The sequence below is a fragment of the Lemur catta genome, chromosome 9 (genome assembly GCF_020740605.2).
Source record: "Lemur catta isolate mLemCat1 chromosome 9, mLemCat1.pri, whole genome shotgun sequence".
In the NCBI taxonomy this organism is placed as follows: Eukaryota; Metazoa; Chordata; class Mammalia; order Primates; family Lemuridae; genus Lemur; species Lemur catta.
The window spans coordinates 59,961,720-59,980,471 of NC_059136.1; the positions used below are offsets into that span (position 1 = coordinate 59,961,720).

Sequence of the window (18,752 nt, forward strand, 5' to 3'; positions counted from 1 at the left end):
GAACAGTTCAAATAGTTGTCCTACAATTGCCTAGAAAACTCTGCTTAAATTTCCACTAAGGCCAGAGTCAGTAAATTATTATACATAGGCCAAATAGGGACCTGCCACCATTTTTCGTATGGCCTGAGAGCTTAGAACGATTCTTTATATTATTTAATGATTGGAGAAAAAAAAAGAAAAATGTTTTGAGACATATGAAAGGTACATGAAATTCAAATTTCAGCATCCATAAATGCCATTTTATCAGGACATGGCCACACTCATTCATTTCCATACCTCTACAGCTGTTTTTGAGCTTCAATAGCAGAACTGAGTGGTTATGACAAAGATCATTATAACCCATAAAGCCTGAGGTACTTACTAACTGGCCCTTCACAGAAAAGGTCTGACTTTGCCTAAACTAAGCACTACCCTGAATTCTGATCTTGGAAAACATGACAATGTAAAATGAGAAAGTACACAACCCTCCAAACAATCTCATTATTTAGAGGCACTTAAACCTTCCAAAGGTCCATTTAAATTAATCCCAAGTAGCCAAATTATTTGTTTTCTCTTTTTCACCGTTGGCTACATCCCTAATCGCCTATAATACATCTTGTTTAAAACATGCAATGTTTACACTAAATGTTTGTCTTAAATTGGTCATAACACATTTGCCTATTTAGATGTGAGCTTCCGGCCGGGCGCGGTGGCTCACGCCTGTAATCCTAGCACTCTGGGAGGCCGAGGTGGGTGGATTGCTCGAGGTCAGGAGTTCTGAGACCAGCCTGAGCAAGAGTGAGACCCCGTCTCTACTAAAAATAGAAAGAAATTACCTGGCCAACTAAAATATATATATAGAAAAAATTAGCCGGGCATGGTGGCGCATGCCTGTAGTCCCAGCTACTGGGGAGGCTGAGGCAGTAGGATCGCTTAAGCCCAGGAATTTGAGGTTGCTGTGAGCTAGGCTGACGCCATGGCACTCACTCTAGCCCGGGCAACACAGCGAGACCCTGTCTCAAAAAAAAAAAAAATCAGATGTGAGCTTCCTTTACTCAGGCCAAACAGGAAAGGGGAGATGGCTGTATCACGAATCTCCATGATTAACTGAAATAACCATTTGGGAATTTGGGATAGAATCATCAAAAATATAAAGTCTGGGCTTATCTTTAAGACATCTAAAATAATTGTTCTCAAACTTTTTGAATGCCCCTACCTTTAATATGTACTGTAGGTAAACACACACACGTGCTATATATATATTTTTTATATATATTCCCCAACCAGGTACACATTTTTGTACATTTTAACATCTCTGGATTTAGGCTATGCCTTATAATTGATAGCATCTTACAACAAGATAACAGTGCTATTTACAACTGATGGCACTCAGTATTCAATGAATCTAATATGGGGGGGGGTAGAAATTTAGGGAAACTCTAATGAGATGCTTTCCCCCCACCTATACTAAGGAATCGTTGCCAAAGGCAAATAAGATAGAAGTTGATCTTATACTCAATTCACTGCAAAACAGCTGTAAGTTATCCTCACCTGACATTATAGGAAGAACCCATTACTTCCCTGAATTCTCAGCAGAGAAGCTATCCAAATTCTTTGACAGATTATATTCATCATATAGAATTCATACCTCAAATCTTTCAAATTGGGTCTAAAACTTCTCACTGGTGAAATATTTAGGAAGAAAATACCAAAATAATATATACCAGCACAAATTGAAAATTAAAATGGTTCTGTGTGTTCAATATTTATAATACTTAGGTAAGTATTAGATATTTAAGTACTGAGAAAATAGCAGGACCTAGCAGTGAGCTATCACCATGGTAACATGTCCCCCAAGCCTGAACCTGCTACGCCACCTACTGTACACATCTCCTTCATGACGACACACCATGGCAAGGGGCTCCAATACCCACTCGGCTGGGGCCACGGGACTTAGGCTAGAAAAGAGGAGCTGCAAGGACAGCTCAGAACGTCAGACCTCAGACTGCCATTTCACCCACTTCCCCTTTCCCAAACCTGTTTTATCCACTTCCTCTTTCCCATACCCGCCCCTGCCTACCCACCCATTGCATTAATGGAAAGGGAGAAACATCTCCTCTTTCTACTGCTCAACAAATCAACTGTTTAACTTTCTATTACAATCTAATCTTTGTCTACAAGCTTGCTTTCTTCATAGCTGTCACCACAAATATTTCAATCTGCTTTTTAAAATACCACAAGCCTTTCTTCTGCTGTTACACTACTCACAGTAACTTTTATGGAAATAAAGGCATTTTATTAAGTGGGTATGCCCAAACCACTCTCCAATTATTAGACAATTAGACCAGACACTTTTGCTGTTAAAAACAATGCTGGATGAACATCTTATACATTTTTTATTATTTTCTTAAGGCACATTCCCAGAAACCATTCCTAGAATGTAAAAAAATAAAATTAAATGCCTCATTTGTCCCTATAGTAAAATCAATACAGACTGGTGTGTTATTAAACAAGTAGTTCTGTGTGTATATTAAAAGTAAAATGGTTCAAAGTTATATGGGTCAGAGATAATTTCCAGCAGAAAACATTTAGGAACAAAATACAAGAATAACAGACCAACACAAACTGAAAGTTAAAGTGGTTTGCATGTTTAAATATTTATAATATTTAGATAAATATTAGATATTTAAGTACCGAGAAAATAGGACATTAAAAAACGCATTTTATTAATGGAAGAACATTATGCAGAAGGAAAGAAATACGAGCAAAGTTAATATCACACTTTATCAGCCTAAACCTCAGAACCTACATGAACATCAAGGCAAAGCTTTCAGGGGAAATCTCAGGGACATCTAGTCCAATCTCACCCAAGATGCTTTTATGTTAGAACCAACAGACAAGTACATCTCAGGCCGTGTACATGTATGACAATATCAGGAAAAATGCAGGGGCTGGGGTGTAGCAAGCAGGACTATTCGGCACAATTTTAGATAAGGAGGCTGTCTGTGGGGTTACAAGGTTTACTTTTAACCTTTCCTTTTCTTCCACCTCTTTCCTCTAAGTCATCCATGCCTCCTTTCCATGGTGATTTTAAGCACAAACTAGCAAACAAACAAAACCAAAAGTCTCACGGCTTTTAAAGTTTGTGACTGTACTCAAGAAGAGCTGCCTAAATGGACAAGTGTCCACCTGCGTCACTCCTTATCCTGGTCACATACAGCCAAGCACTGGTGATGAGAACACATGGCCCCAGCTGCAGTCCAGTCGTACGACAGTCCTGGAGGTGAGGGCTCAGAAGAGACTGGAGAAGAGGGCTCAGGCTGCTGAGGTTGTAATCCCCCTCCTGCTACACACCAGCTGTGATCTCAAAGTCACCCACCTGGTGCCTCAATTGCCTACTTTGTAACACAGGGATTGAGAGGAGACTTACTGAGTCAATCTATGTAGCACACTCAGCACAGAGCCTGGAGGGAGGCAACCATTACACAGCATTTGGGGAGAAACCCACAACACACACACTACAGGAGGTACGATCAATGCGGAGGAGAGTGGACCATCACTGCAGTCACTCAGTCCTTGGCAGGGGTACAGATGTCAGGGAGGTGAGGCCATCAAAAGGTGGCTGGGCCAGATGATGTTCAAGGTGTCACCCTATCCTGCAAGTAAGGTCGATTTTGTGTTGTGAGTTGCAGTCTAACACAAGAGAGATCCTGGAGAATCACGTCACCCCATCTCCTCTCAGTGACCAACTATCACTTCCGCCTCGTACAGCTCTCTCCAGTCACCCCCTTCACCCCGCCCCAGGCCAGACCTTTGCCGACACTGCTCCTCACAGCCCCTCAGAAAGTCTTCTAGATGCCCTCAGCTTATTTGGGACTTTACCAAGTCTACATCAGCTTCTTACATTTGTCTTAGTCTTTTAAAATTAAAAGAAAAAAAAAGGCTGAAAGGTATCAGAGTACATAATAGTAAATTATAAGTGAAAAATGATACGTAAAATTGACATACAACAAGATCTCCCTTTTATATTACAGAACTTAATAGAAGCTTCAAAGCCAACGTTCATAGTCTAGAGTTTCAAAACCTCTAGTAATGGAACTCTTCTAGTCCAATTCTTGGGGAATCTTCTCCTCCCCTGTGTGAGGACCCTCTGGTTCATCTAGGCATGTGACAGTGGAGAAAGCTGTTTCATCTGTGAGGTTTTTTTAATGTACAGGAATCTAGTATGTACAGGACTGGGAGAGATCTTAAAAGAAGGGCCAGATTAGTGACTACCTTTTAGGCAAAGCCTTTCTCAAACCGTTTCAGAAAGTTAGTTATGACTTTTTTGAGGAATCTGCCAAGATGAAAACCGTGTGTTCACCTTGGTAACAGTAGGTACTCGGGTATGAAGTAACTTTTGAAGTCTAAATCTCTCTCCTGCTATCAATTTAGCTCATTCCTTTCCCTTTGTCTCTCTATATTGGGGAAATATAAACAGAAGTCATGTTACCCGGACAAGAGTTTGTTTCTATTCTAACCACATCCAACCTAGACTAAGAAGTAATGAACCACCAGATTTTTTTAAGTAGTGGTGAAAAAAAACCAGTAGAATACTTTATACACCATTTCTGAAAGTCAATTTGACCACTACTAAATTGCACCCCACCCCCACCCTCTACTAGTCAACAAATAACTTGTTTTGTGGCTTTTTGAGAGCCTAAGGTCAGCCTTAATCTCTAGAACGTCAAAGAGAACCTATTGGGAAATGGCTGCTAGGGAGACGATGTGGCCTTCACATGGGTCACTGACCTTTTTCTTAACTGTGGCTTTCAAAAGAAGGCCCCACATAGCAAAATATTTTTTGCATAGAATGTTAGTCTAGATTAAGACCTACATGGCATAATAGACTCTAGGAAGTTTAAAATTTTCCTGTTTATCCATAAATAGTTAGGAATTTTTCTACATTACCCATGACTATGATTCTTTTATCTGGAATCAGAATTTCAGACAACGTTTTGGTTAAATATCAATCTGCTTTTAAAGTGCCTCAATTCCAAAGGAATCAGGTTCCCTACATCTAGATTTAACAGAATGCATGAGGCCAGGCAAGGTGCCATTACAGGTGGCACTCTGCAATCCTAGCACTCTGGGAGGCCGAGGCAGGAGGATCGCTGCAGGCCAGGACTTCAAGACCAGCCTGAGCGAGAGTGAGATTCTGTTTCTATTAATAAATAGAAAAATTAGCTGGGCATGATGGTGTGAGTCTTATTCCCAGCTACTCAGGAGACTGAGGCAGGAGGACTGGTGAGCCCAGGAGTTCAAGGTTGCTGTGAGCTAGGCTGACACCACGGTACTCTAGCCGGGGTGACAGAGAAAGACTCTATTTAAAAAAAATAAAACAAACAAAAAAAACCCCAGAATGCATGACTCAAGTCTTTATTAGTATTAGCAAAACAAGGCAGCATATATTAAAAGTTTTTAAAAGCTCAATTTGTATAAAGTTTAATTTGAAAGAAGTCTATTTCCATAATATACATGGTTAGTATTGGTTAGTATTTTAACATTTTTCCTCTTATGGCCAAATTTTGATAGCAGTAGGGAGAGAAGGTGACATTACATAGTATGCATCGACTATGTGATTTCTACAACCCTGTCCTAAAATGAAGGGCGCCTCTCCGTAAGGCACCCAACAGTGTGCTGGGCCCTGGGGAACTGCAGTGACTCCAGGGGCAGCTCAGGATATTTTAAAGCTTCAAGGAACACTCCATGTTAGATACTACACCAGCCACTACTATTAAGTCATTTGCACATGACTATTTAATAAAATGAACAGTTGTGTATTTATCTTCATAGCCTAAGGGTACTACCAAAAAAAAAAAAAAATCACTAAGACCCTTCGGCATTGTACACAGAGAAGAGTTTGTGACCCTCTGTCCCAGGCATTCCTTTCAAAGGTTTTGGTTTGGTTTAGTTGGGAAACTGGAAGAGAAATTAAGCCAGGGAATGATCTCCAATATCTAATAAGTCTCTTCTATCCTCTCTCTGAGCATAATTTGGGAAAGTACTTATTTGGACAAATAATATGGGTGCTGTCTTAGAGAAGGGGAAAAAAGCACATTTATTTTTTACCAATAAGACCTCCAGTATCTCGCCACAGAGGTCAACCAGAGACTATTCAGCCTGGGAGAAAAGCCATCTGGCCTAATGTTTGATAGGAAGTGAAAGCCAGGCACAACATGTTACGTAAATGTGGATTCCCAATAAAAATATGAACAAAAGAGGAACATACATCTACACGAGATGAGGTTCTTTTTTTCTTTTTGAGACAGAGTCTCTCTCTGTCACCCTGGCTAGAGTGCCATGGCGTCAGCCTAGCTCACAGCAACCTCAAACTCCTGGGCTCAAGCGATCCTCCTGCCTCAGCTTCCTGAGTCAGGCATGTGCCACCATGCCTGGCTAATTTTTTCTATATATATTTTTAGTTGTCCGGCTAATTTCTTTCTGTTTTTAGTAGAGACAGGGTCTCGCTCTTGCTCAGGCTGGTCTCGAACTCCTGACCTCGAACGATCCTCCCGCCTTGGCCTCCCAGAGAGGAGGATTACAGGCGTGAGACACCGCTCCCAGCCTAGATTAGGTTCTTAATATAGCTATGAAGACCAGGGAAAATGACAGAACTAGATTATTCCAACCCCCATTTAGGGTCTCAGAGGTAGGCCTCAGTAATTTTGTTTTCTTAAGTTAGAATGCTAACTTTAACTCTTTTAGTTCTCAATCAAAATAATCTTTAAACAAAACAAAAACAGCCTGGCATGGTAGCTCATGCCTGTAATCCTAGCACTCTGGGAGGCCAGGAGTTCTGAGACTAGCCTGAGCAAGAGCAAGAGCCTGTCTGTACCAAAAACAGAAAAAAAAATCAGCCAGGCATACTGGTGCACTCCTGTAGTCCCAACTACTTGGGAGGCTTATGCAGGAGGATCACTGTAGCCCAGGAGTTTGAGGTTGCTGTGAGCTAGGCTGCCGCCACGGCACTCTAGCCTGGGGAACAGAGTGAGACTCTGCCTCAGAAAAAAAAAACCTTATTGGTCATAAATAGAGAATAATGGATAGATCAATTCATTTTGAAAACTGATACATAAAAAATAAAAAACTTGTGGCGGCTCACTCCTGTAATCCTAGCACTCTGGGAGGCCGAGGCGGGTGGATCATTTGAGCTCAGAAGTTCGAGACCAGCCCAAGCAAGAGCGAGACCCTGTCTCTACTAAAAATAGAAAGAAATTATATGGACATCTAAAAATATATATAGAAAAATTAGCCGGACGTGGTGGTGCATGTCTGTAGTCCCAGCTAATCGGGAGGCTGAGACAGGAGGATCACTTGAGCCCAGGAGTTTGAGGTTGCTGTGAGCTAGGCTGACGCCATGGCACTCTAGCCTGGGCAACAAAGTGAGACACTGTCTCATAAATAAATAAATAAATAAATAAGAACAAAAGCAAGGATATTTTTCCACGTCATACCAATGGGTAGACAAATAGTACAAGAGGGAACATATTTCTTTATAGAAACGTTCTAGCTAATAAATGAAATAGGAATGATAGAATGTTATATCATAATCCTAATGAATAAATGAATCTAGCCATTAAGATCAATGGTTGCCGGTATTCCAAAAAGATGGTCAACCAGACATTTTCTGCTTCTTGGTGGAAGAACAAATTATCACCTATGAAACAGTCCTGCAAAAAAATAACAAAAAACAAAAAATCCTTAATATGGAAAGCCTCCAGATCCAACTACTAATTTCCAGGAAATACAGAGGACTACATTAGAGGTATGTAATCAGAAAAATCTAGAGTGGGGGACAAACTAATTTCTTCAACAGAAAATTATAGAGACTTAAACTACATATTGACCCAAGACCCTGTGTTTCAAATAAACTGCTAGAAAACTAGGACATTTAGGAGACAAATGGAAACCTGAGCACTTACTATTTCATGATATTAAGTTAATTATTATTTTTGGAGGTCTAATAAGTCCCGTTTAAAAACAAAAGTAACCATAATATCATTATCTTTTTAAAAAATATTTTAAAAAATACTGTCAGAAAGCAGAGTCTTCAGGTGGTGATCATTCCAATCTTTCAGATTGGACTACCAATACAACAGAGTTATAAGAAAAGATAAATCCTCCTTTTTCCAGGAATATAATTCTTTAAAAACAGAAGGAAAAAAATGCTTTACTGGGAAATTGAAGAAAATAATAACCTAAGCAACTCAGATTCCTCATCTTAAAAATGGCAAGACAATACAAAATGACAGAGAATAACAACCAATAACCACCATCAAACAATTCCTTAGCACCTGGTGTCAACACACAACAATCACAGTTGGCCAGAGGCCATGGCCCCAAATTCTATTAATAGCTACTACACACAACTGTCCAGTTGGAAGCCTTTCTGAAAAAAAGAGGCATATTGTTAGAAGAGCAGGGAATGTCCAGTTAAAAAGTACAACTAATTTTTATAATTTTATAAGTAAGCCTACATAAAACTTATTATTCCATATCTTTTAATATTTTCTCTCTTTCAAAGGGGAAAACTAAAAGGTTTTTCTAAAAAGCTAGTAGAATGCATTTTAAAGACTTACGGTTCTTAAAGTCTCTGGGCACCCTAATTTCCACAAAACTTCTACTGAAAAAAATAACCAAAAGTATATCAAAACAAGGACATGCAACATGGGCATTATCTTGTCTGAAATACTTCTAAAAAATAATAATTTTATAAGCTCTGTATACCAGAAAATCTAGGATGAGGTTCTAATATATCTTATATATCTTGTTTAACTTTATTGGTTCCTCAAAAATCTCAAACTCTGCTCACAGATCTTTCACTAGTTCAGCAAGACAATAATTGTACTGAGGTTTTTTTGTTTTGTTTTTAAAAGAAAAGCCAGGGGGGGAAAAGACAGGAAAAAAAAAAAGAAAACTTATAGGTAACTAAATACCAAATGACTTAGAAGGAAAAAAATTCTTAAGCCAGTAATTACAGTAATTTTGAATAGTTATTTCTTTAAAGAGACTTACTGACCCAAGACAAATTCTTTAAAGGGTTGAGTAAAACATGTATTTACTGTAATCAGTGCATAGGATTCTGCAGGCCCCCAAAAAGGGCCTCCTCAGCAGCTGGGTATGCCGAGTTTTGTGTATCTGATCACAGCAGAGTCTGTTCTTAAACCACTGCTCACGCTCACATGCATTTGATTCGACCCAAGGGATGTTTGGCGAACACTTCGGAAAACTACTAATATTTATGTGTAACATGCTTTAGATATCCCCACAAAGTTCTCAGTAATACTCACTTACATCCATATAGTTATTAGCATACAGCATGAAAATGGTTTATTCCCATTTTCTACCCAAGAAAGTAAAGTAAGGGATAGTTAAATTATTTCAGTAAGCTCAGAGTGAGCAAGTCATGAGAATTTTAAAAACAAAGCACAAAACTTGTTCTAGTTTAGATCTGACCTACTATTTACGTGTCCTGTCAGCTATCCAGGCCATTCTATCCCGTCCCGTCCTGTCCCGTCCAACTCTATCCATTTTGACCCATTCCTCCTGTCCCTCCCCACACGTTCCTGTCATGCATCCCCACCCTTGCCACGAACCACTCATCAAGCACTTACTGGCACCAAGCATTTCATCAGACACTGCGCTGAATACAAAGATGGTGGAGACACAGAAAGTTTAATACCTAGAGGCCCCTTAATATTTTGAAATATAATAAATAAAATATTTCAATCTGGAAAATACCTAGAGGACTTACACTTTTATCTTACCTCAAGCCAGGCAGTTTCAAGACAATTTACATGAAGAACAAATGTTTTCATGGACTCTTCCAGTGAAGAGACGTTTCCCAAAAATCTTATCTGATAGGTTTATAATTTTTACATATGAACAACTAGTAGCAGAATAGAGATCATCTAAATTCTCTTACTAAAGCTTTCATACACAAGGCAAGGGGCAAGTTATAAAGATATAGTAACTTCTGCCATTCTTATTTATCAACCTATAAAATCACACTTCTTAGTTTACTTCCACATGTAAAATAAGATAGTATAGTCATACTATGCAGAATCAGTATCTACAATCATATTCCATAGTTTAATAATTCAGGTTTAAGATACATAAATGTGGGTAGGGTACATATATTACCTACCTGTAATATTTTTAAGAATAAACCAGAGTAGCACCACCTAGATTTTAACATGCTGTAAGGAAAACAAAATATGTCTCATTTAACTATGAATCCTTTGATGACTAAGCAGCTCATGAGTATGCTTCAATGACAATAAAGATGGAGTGAACACTACAACATTTAGAAGCCATCACATAGCAGAGTCTTGGGGAGATCTCCACCTTAAGTGATAATCACACCTACCGTAGCATCATTGCTGGTCACATAAACCAGGACATCAGAAGAGTTCCTGCCATTGATGTAGCGGTAGCAGTTCCAAACACAGCTAATCAAGTAACCCTAGAAGTGAGTAATGATTATGATTATTAGATTTTTAATTTTCAAAGTGCAATTTAAAATACCACACAGATAAAGCTATCTTATAAAACTTTTATTTATATAAGCTATAAATGCACACATTAACTTTACTAAAATAAAAGCCTTTAAAATTACTAATGTTGGGTACAGTAACCTTCTGGCAAAGTGTGGCAATGGAGCCATATCCTATATCACACGGGTTTGGGAGGGGGGAGGCAAGGGGAGGGGCTGAGAGTAGAATAAGAAATTTCTAAGAAAAGGTGGGAAGAACAATCACCACTAACATTTACTGCCCCCAAATGCACAGATAAAATTTATTAACCCATTTATCACCACATTTTAACTATTTCTTTGGGAATTTTTATTCTGTGATTATCTGTGATTTTATTACACAAGTCAATTCTTTTAAAAAGGCTCATAGCATATAAATTTACTTCACAGTCAATAAAATTCACTAAAACATTTCCATTTTCTTAATGAAATATCCAATGAAGATACTTAAAATTAATGTCCATAATAAAGACATGCTATAAATAAAACATGAGTTCACGGGAGCTGTTTAAGCTAAGAACTCTTTGCACTTTCATTCCAATCACGTGTAATCGAATTGGAACTAAATGACTTCAAAGTCCCTTTCTAGCTTTAAAATTCTTTGATTAGAAGAGGTTTAAACATATGCAGACACTGGACTGCTGAAATCCAGAAATACATTCCTGGTAAGAATGTAAAATGCTGCTCAAAGGGCTAAACAAGGGTTACCATATAACTCAGCAATTCCACTCCTAGATATATACCCAAGAAAATAAAAATACACACCCACACAAAATCTTGCATGAAAATGTTCACAGCAGCATTTTTTTTTTTTTTTGAGACAGCGTCTCGCTGTGTTGCCCGGGCTAGAGTGAGTGCCGTGGCGTCAGCCTAGCTCACAGCAACCTCAAACTCCTGGGCTTGAGCAATCCTACTGCCTCAGCCTCCCGAGTAGCTGGGACTACAGGCATGCGCCACCATGCCCGGCTAATTTTTGCTATATTTATTTTAGTTGGCCAGATAATTTCTTTCTATTTTTTTAGTAGAGACGGGGTCTCGCTCTTGCTCAGGCTGGTCTCAAACTCCTGACCTCGAGCGATCCACCCGCCTCGGCCTCCCAGAGTGCTAGGATTACAGGCGTGAGCCACCGCACCCAGCCACAGCAGCATTATTTATAAGAGACAAAAAGAAGAAGCAACCCAATGTCCATCAACTGATGAACTGATAAACAAAATGTGATATTATTCACAGAATGGAGTTTTTACTCAGCAATAAAAAGGAAGGAACTCTGCTCCATGGTACAACACGGATGAACCTTATAAATATTATGCTAAGTGAAAGAAGCCAGTCACAAAGGATCACATATTATATGACTGTATTTATATGAAACGTCCAAAATAGACAATCTATAGACACAGAAAACAGATTAGTGACTGCCGGGAGTAGGGAGGGGATGAGAGTGAATGGCAAGTGACAAAAATGTTCTAATATTAGATTGTGCAACCAGAGCAATGATCACACAAATCTGTGAAGACACTAAAAACCACTGGCTTGTACCTTTTAAATGGGTGAATTTTATGACGTGAATTATATCTCAGTAAGTTTGTTTTATAAAAATGAAGACATTTATGGACAAAGGGTGTAAAATATTCTGTTGTATACTCAGAACTAGTCTTTAACATGCATTCATAATTGATGGTGATTATTTCTTGTATTTAATTATTATGATGTTAAGATGAAAATGTATTTCACAAACGGCAATAATTTGAAACCACGGATCGACAATGAGAAAGAAAAAGATGGAAAGGGTTTTTTTACTCTGGTCAAGTGAGGCAGTGGGAATGGAGAGGGAGCAAAGGAATCTGTAGCTGGTTGTGATCAATTAGTTGTAAACACCACTGCACTCAGACCAACCAGCTTTTTTTTTTTTTTTTAAATAACAAAGTACACAATATACTCATTTACTCGAACGTTCAGTTTAGTCAGCAATGCTACCACTTCTTCATGGGGGTGAGGGCAAGATGTACACTTCTGTAAGAATTTCAGTACAAATGGAAAAGGGATGCTTACGCATATTAGTCATGTGCTACGTAAGAAGACTAATCACAATTCAAGAACTTGAGGTGGAAGGACTGCTTGAGCCCAGGAGTTCAAGGCTGCAGTGAGCTGGGATCGCACCACTGCATTCCAGCCTAGGAGACACAGTGAGACCCTGACAGGACAGGACAGGACAGGAAAGGACAGGAAAGGAAAGGAAAGGACAGGACAGGACAGGACAGGAAAGGAAAGGAAAGGGGAGAAAAGAAAAATTTATTTATAAATGTCAGCCTCTTTATCCCTCTGGTATGTGGTAAAATGAATTATTTGATGTTGATATGCACTTTTTAATTTACACAAAACTTAAGTTTTCAATTCTTATGTTTTATGTGTATATAATTTTAATCTGAATTAATTTTGTCAGTTGAGGCTGAAAGTCAATTTTTTTTAAAAAAATTCAGATTTGTTGAATGCTTTTGTGCATTCGTCTCTGGAGGATTCAAAGAGTAAGACCCCCAACCCTGCACTCAAGTTGCTTATGGACTATCAGTGGAAAGGCAGCACAACGTCTGAAGGAATGCCACTGAAAGTTGTCTTAGGCCACCACTGGCACGCTGCCTTGAGCTGTTTTTAAAAAAAATAAAGCACTGTGTAAACCAAAAAAAAAAATAAAAAGGCAAAAAATCCTTTGTATATGAGGCTTTAAAATGACAATTCTATACCCAAGAGGCCATGAGACACATAAATGGACAGCACCTAGTGTTCATTTACTCACTACATACTCCAAATGGGGAAAAACCTCTGCCTGCTGTCTAAAAAAAATTCCTCCTGCCAGCTTTGCAGAACTAGGTGGTAAGCATTCCTCCCTTTTCTGTCTTAGGACAGAACCAAGCTAACAAACGTCCCGTTTTGGGGTCCCAGAAAACCAGTGTAGTGACAAAATGTATTGAAGAGTAAGAGCAAATTTAGGTGCTGAGAGCCATTAATCCAGTAAATCAATAGGTAAAACCACAACATGAATACCCATGTTAATTTAAAATAATAATTACTGAGTCTCTAGGCACAAAGCATCAGCTTAGTGCTAAGGGGGATATAAAAAAGAAGTAACAGACTGATCTCAAGGAAATGCAGTCTAGTCAGTGCAGGAGAGAGAGAGAGACGTAAATAAAGAAATATAAACAAGTATACATTTCTCACAGGCTGGAGACGGTGCTGTGAACAATTTGTACGATGCCTTTTATGGGACCATTATGATAATCAATCTGCATTTTGCAATTTATAAAGGCACCATAGAAATTAGGGATGTCATATTCACTACCAAACCCCAGTACCTAGAACAGAGCCTGCCACAAAAGAGATTTTTAATAAATATTTACTGAATAAATGAATGAACGACATACCTTTCCACCTTTTATCTTATAGTCATCCTGTAGGATGTTTTATTAATTTTTATTGCTATTTAGTAAATGAAGAAACCAAGGCTCTAACCACACTGTTAGTAGTAGTAGTGACAGAGGCCAACCATAGGTCCTCTGACAAAATCTGAAGTGGGCGTTTCCAGTATAGGTAAAATGCCCACAAAATTTAAAAGCCATTATAAAAAAGAGGACTTTGGAGGTTTCAGCTTCTGACCTTCTGGTAATGGCAGAGTTAGCTTGGTCAGACTAACCTTTCTTGAGGTAAAAATTATAAAATATGGAATAAATACATAAATAAATACATACATACATATTGTCTGCGCACACACACACACATTATTTTAAGGCATGGGAAAATGACCCAAAAAAGGCAGGTGTCAAAAGGAGTCTATCCTTGAAAGACAAACTGCAACGAGTGACATTTGAGAGTCTGTGGCCTTTCACCAGGGGGCACTGCCAACCCCACCTGCAGCCTGGGCAACAGGTAGCACTAACGTCACAGGCTTGGGGGTCAGAGGACAACATATGGGACCAACTGAGCAGCCAGAAAGTTGGAGCTTGGGAGTGGGAGCAGCACGGTAGTAGGTCCCAACATCCATGGATAAAATTCACTCAAATCCTTAACCACTAAACTACACATACAATATCAAACAATTCAGAGAGGTGTTTTATGGGGGAAAATTCAGATTCAATTTATTTTTTCTTTCCTTTTTTTTAAAGACAAGGTCTCGCTATGTTGCCCAGGCTAGTGTAGCTATTCATAGGTGCCATCAAGTGCACTAAAGCCTGGAACTCCTGGACTCAAGAGATCCATCCTCCTGTCTCAGCCTCCCCAGTAGCTGGGACTACAGGTACGTGCTGCTACACCCAGGTCAGATTCCATTGATTTTCTTTTCTTTTTTTGTTTTTTTTGGAGACAGAGTCTCCTGTCATCACAGCTAGAGTGCAGAGGCATTATCATAGCTCACTGCAACCTCAAACTCCTGGGCTCAAGTGATCCTCCTGCCTCAACCTCCCCAGTAGCTGAGACTACAGGCACAAACCACCATGCTGGGCAAATTTTTCTCATTTTGATAGAGACAGGGTCTCAATCCTGCTCAGGCTGGTCTCAAACTCCTGAGCTCAAGCGATCCTCCTGCCTCGGCCAACGAAGAGTGCCAGGATTACAGGCTTAAGCCACCGCACCTGGCCCACTGATTTTCAATGAATCATTTTCTTTCTACTCCTCCTTCATCATAGTACCTAGATGATTTTCCTCCCAAAATGCAGCTTTCTCAAGCTTACTGAGGCTTGATTATCAAAGAATGGGGTAATTTTATTCCAAAATAAAGGCAATGAAAGGTACTGAGATTTAAAAGTTCAAAGTATAAAAGCCATTTGAGAATTTTCTACCTGTTTGTAGCACACATGCACAAATTATACACAGATTGACAAAGATGAAAAAGAATAGGTAGTATTTAATTGATGAGGATTAAGGGGATACTGCTAATGGCAGTGGAAGTCGTTTAACTTTTGGGAGCATCAATTTGACAACCTATCAAAAGGTTTGAAACTATGCATGAATACCCTTTGATTTTAAGAAATTTATCTTGAGGAAATAAATGTAAGTATACCAGAATGCATTTAAATATATTCACTGCAGCACTATTAATAAGTGAAAAAGCGGAAAACCGCTTCAATGTCCAACCATGTGTAATTTCCAAAATAATGATATTCATATAATGGATTGATATAGAACAATGTTCAGATATATTTTAAATACAAAATACAAAAGAATGTATATTATATAAACATTGTAATGGATGTTACACTATTATAATATATACTATGTAATACATAACTATTTTCCCCTATCCCTCTTCCCCAACCTCATAATATACAGCTATTATATTAATTTATTCCCATCCAAATATATTTTGGAATAACCCTAGCTTGGCCTGTAAAATTATAATTAGTGTTTATCTCTAATATAGAAAACAGAAGGAACTGTAATGTTAAGAAATCAAAAAGCAGTTCAGATATGCAAAATAAGACAAGGAACTGATTAAAGTTTATTTACATCTTTGGCATTCAGGAAAACACTTAAGATTTAGATCATAAGTATAATCTTCATGCTTACCTTAAAAGTCAAGATAATGCTAATAAACAGAAGAATAATAAGGACCAAACAGGTAGGATTCATAGACATGATATCATCTTTGTAGGGAAAATTAGGAGGCTGCAAAAGAAAAGGGCCTCATTAGGAAAATCTCATTAATCATTCAAGATTATATTCCTTAGGTGGCAACTCAGATGTGCTTATCAGAAAGCAACTGCTTGAACCGGTAAGGTATTATTTAGGACTAATACAAAATTTCTAGCCTAACTCCACTGATGAAAAAGCTACAAATGGTGTGGGGGGAGAGGCTAGTCTGTTCATAAGTCACATAATAACTCTTGACAAGAAAAATCAAGGAAGAGTCAGAAGTGAAACCTGAAAATATAACTCTGTCCTCTTAGTATACAAAAGTTAAAAGTCAGTGGTCCGTATCCAGGGACATTTTGCACACCTCTGATATTTGGATTTTCTGCAAATTCTGGACCATTTTTTGCCTTGGAGCCTGAAAGGTTTTTCTGTAGTGCTGATCTTAAAGGGAAAGAATAAAATAATGTGGTATTGTTTACCAAGACCAACGAGAAATTATACTGTTCCTACGTCTATTTTTTAAAAGGGATTAATGTACAAATACGTATGTGACCCTTTCCACAAAGATCTTCACACTCTTCCCCTGGAAAGTGAACATGGTCAAGATCAGTATGTTCAGTTGAGATCAATAAAAAGATATGCACAAATTATTTTAACGTGTTTTACAGGACTCCACTTATACAGATAAACAGAACCGGCATTAGAATTAAGTGCGGGCTGTCTTCCAGACCTCTCAGATAACAGTCTCCCCAGACTCAATATATCCAATCTGTCAACAGGGGCCTTCATGAGTAGAACATCAGCCTTCCCATTCATCACTGTCTCTTGGGCATCGTGGTAACCTGCAGGCCTCGCTAAATCAACCCAGATTGATCTTGAAGCAGAACACACAGAAGATATTATTATCTTCTTCTATTATCGGTTTGTGATTATAAATAAGAGTAGATGGTGATTTTTTTAACTGACATTAAAATTACTGTTAAAATCACTAATGTTATTACACAACCAATGGCTCTAAAGCAAATGAGTACATAGTTACACATTGTGTGGGGCACAAAAGGAAGTCTAGGTAGCATCTGAGTGCTCTGCATGCTTGCCTTCCATAGTAGGCTTTTTGTTCCTTATCATCTCTGCAATGTATGGGATGCAGCACATAATATACTACGCAAACAGTCACAGGGCTGCCACAGGGCTGTCTTCACGTCTCCTTAATCACCACTGCCCTGTCCCAGCCCCTTCACATGACAGGCTCTGTTGAGATCATGTTTTCTCCTCATTTCCAGTATGATCTGCGGAGCCCAGCATCAGATCATCATTAGGGAGTAAAAACACAAGTCCTTAAAAACAGACGTAATTCTACAACCTGCTCATCATATATAAATCCCTGATGCAGAAACACTTAGCTGGCCCAGAAGAGGTAATATATAAAATTACCAAGTGGGAAATACAGAAAAATTTTCTTGATGTTACATTCTATGGAAACATGGATCCGTTTTCTTTAAAAAAAAAAAAAAAAAAAGGGAGGTATTACTAATAAGAATGATAACCACAACAATGACACAATAGATACTTTTAAGGGGCTTTTTTTGCTAGGTCTGCTGGGTACCAGATGATCTGGCCAGTACTGTAATCAAGATGACCAACATCTGCTGTCCCATTTCTCTCTCCCTGCAGCACCCCACTACCACTCTCTCTTCTAGGCCCCACTCTCACATCAAATCTCACAGCTTCATCCCTCCCAAACCAGGAAAACACCCTACCGCATTCCCCCTGCTCAGAGAAAACCTCCAGTGAACATCCTCTCTATTTAAAACATTCTAAGATTTCAAAGAAATTAAATTTTAAGGCACATTCACAATTTAAAAGGCAAGGGTCAAAGAATGTGAAGGCAGAGACTGGCGTATTCCAACCTCAAAACTGCCCTAAGCTTCTTAACACCAGCCACCAATGTTTGTTCACATGGTCACAAAGGACATTTAGCTGGAAATGAGTCCTGAAATGATGCTTGGGGAAGAAAGGGGTTCTGAGGTCAAATAAGTCTGGAAACTAAGGTACAGCATGGTGCCACTTTCTCTGCACAACAGCAAAGGCAAAAAGCTATCCTTTGCTGATTACTGAGCAAACAACATTTTACAAAAGTAAGACTATGAGTAATTAGATTATAATTTAAATAGGCCCATTGAACACCACACAGCACCATCAACCTTGCTACCAACTTAATCTTTCTCAGACTCAGGGAGGTTATGATTTCCCAAAAGTATTCTAAGAAACCAAAACTCTTATATTTAAGATAACATTTTTTAAAATCTCTGGTCAGTAACTCGGATGCAAGCTAAAAATCCACAAATTAATTTGTGTGTATATCTATCTCTATACCTGTAAATCAGGTTTTTTTATGCAGGTTTCCCGCATAAAAAGCAACAGTTATTGAGAGGGCCACATACCAGCTGCCGTATGTATTCCTGAATGGAGTTTGGATAAACAAGCACAGTGACTGCAACCAAGGTGTTCAGGGCAAAATCGAAGATCTGGTAGCAGAAGAATGGGATGATCCAGGCAGCGCGTTGCTAAACATAAT

The 18,752-nt window shown here is 38.7% G+C and overlaps 1 protein-coding gene across 1 annotated transcript in view; it reads right to left on the reverse strand.

The window, feature by feature from the left end:
• The window catches only part of LAPTM4B (lysosomal protein transmembrane 4 beta), a 58,856-nt gene that overhangs the window by 8,299 nt on the left and 31,805 nt on the right, over positions 1-18,752 (reverse strand). Inside the window, exons 4-6 of the mRNA XM_045560722.1 lie at positions 18,619-18,741; positions 16,109-16,207; positions 10,391-10,486 (exon numbers count right to left, since the gene is read on the reverse strand). Of these exons, the coding sequence (XP_045416678.1) occupies positions 10,391-10,486; positions 16,109-16,207; positions 18,619-18,741 (318 nt within the window). The remainder of the gene's footprint in view (positions 1-10,390; positions 10,487-16,108; positions 16,208-18,618; positions 18,742-18,752) is intronic.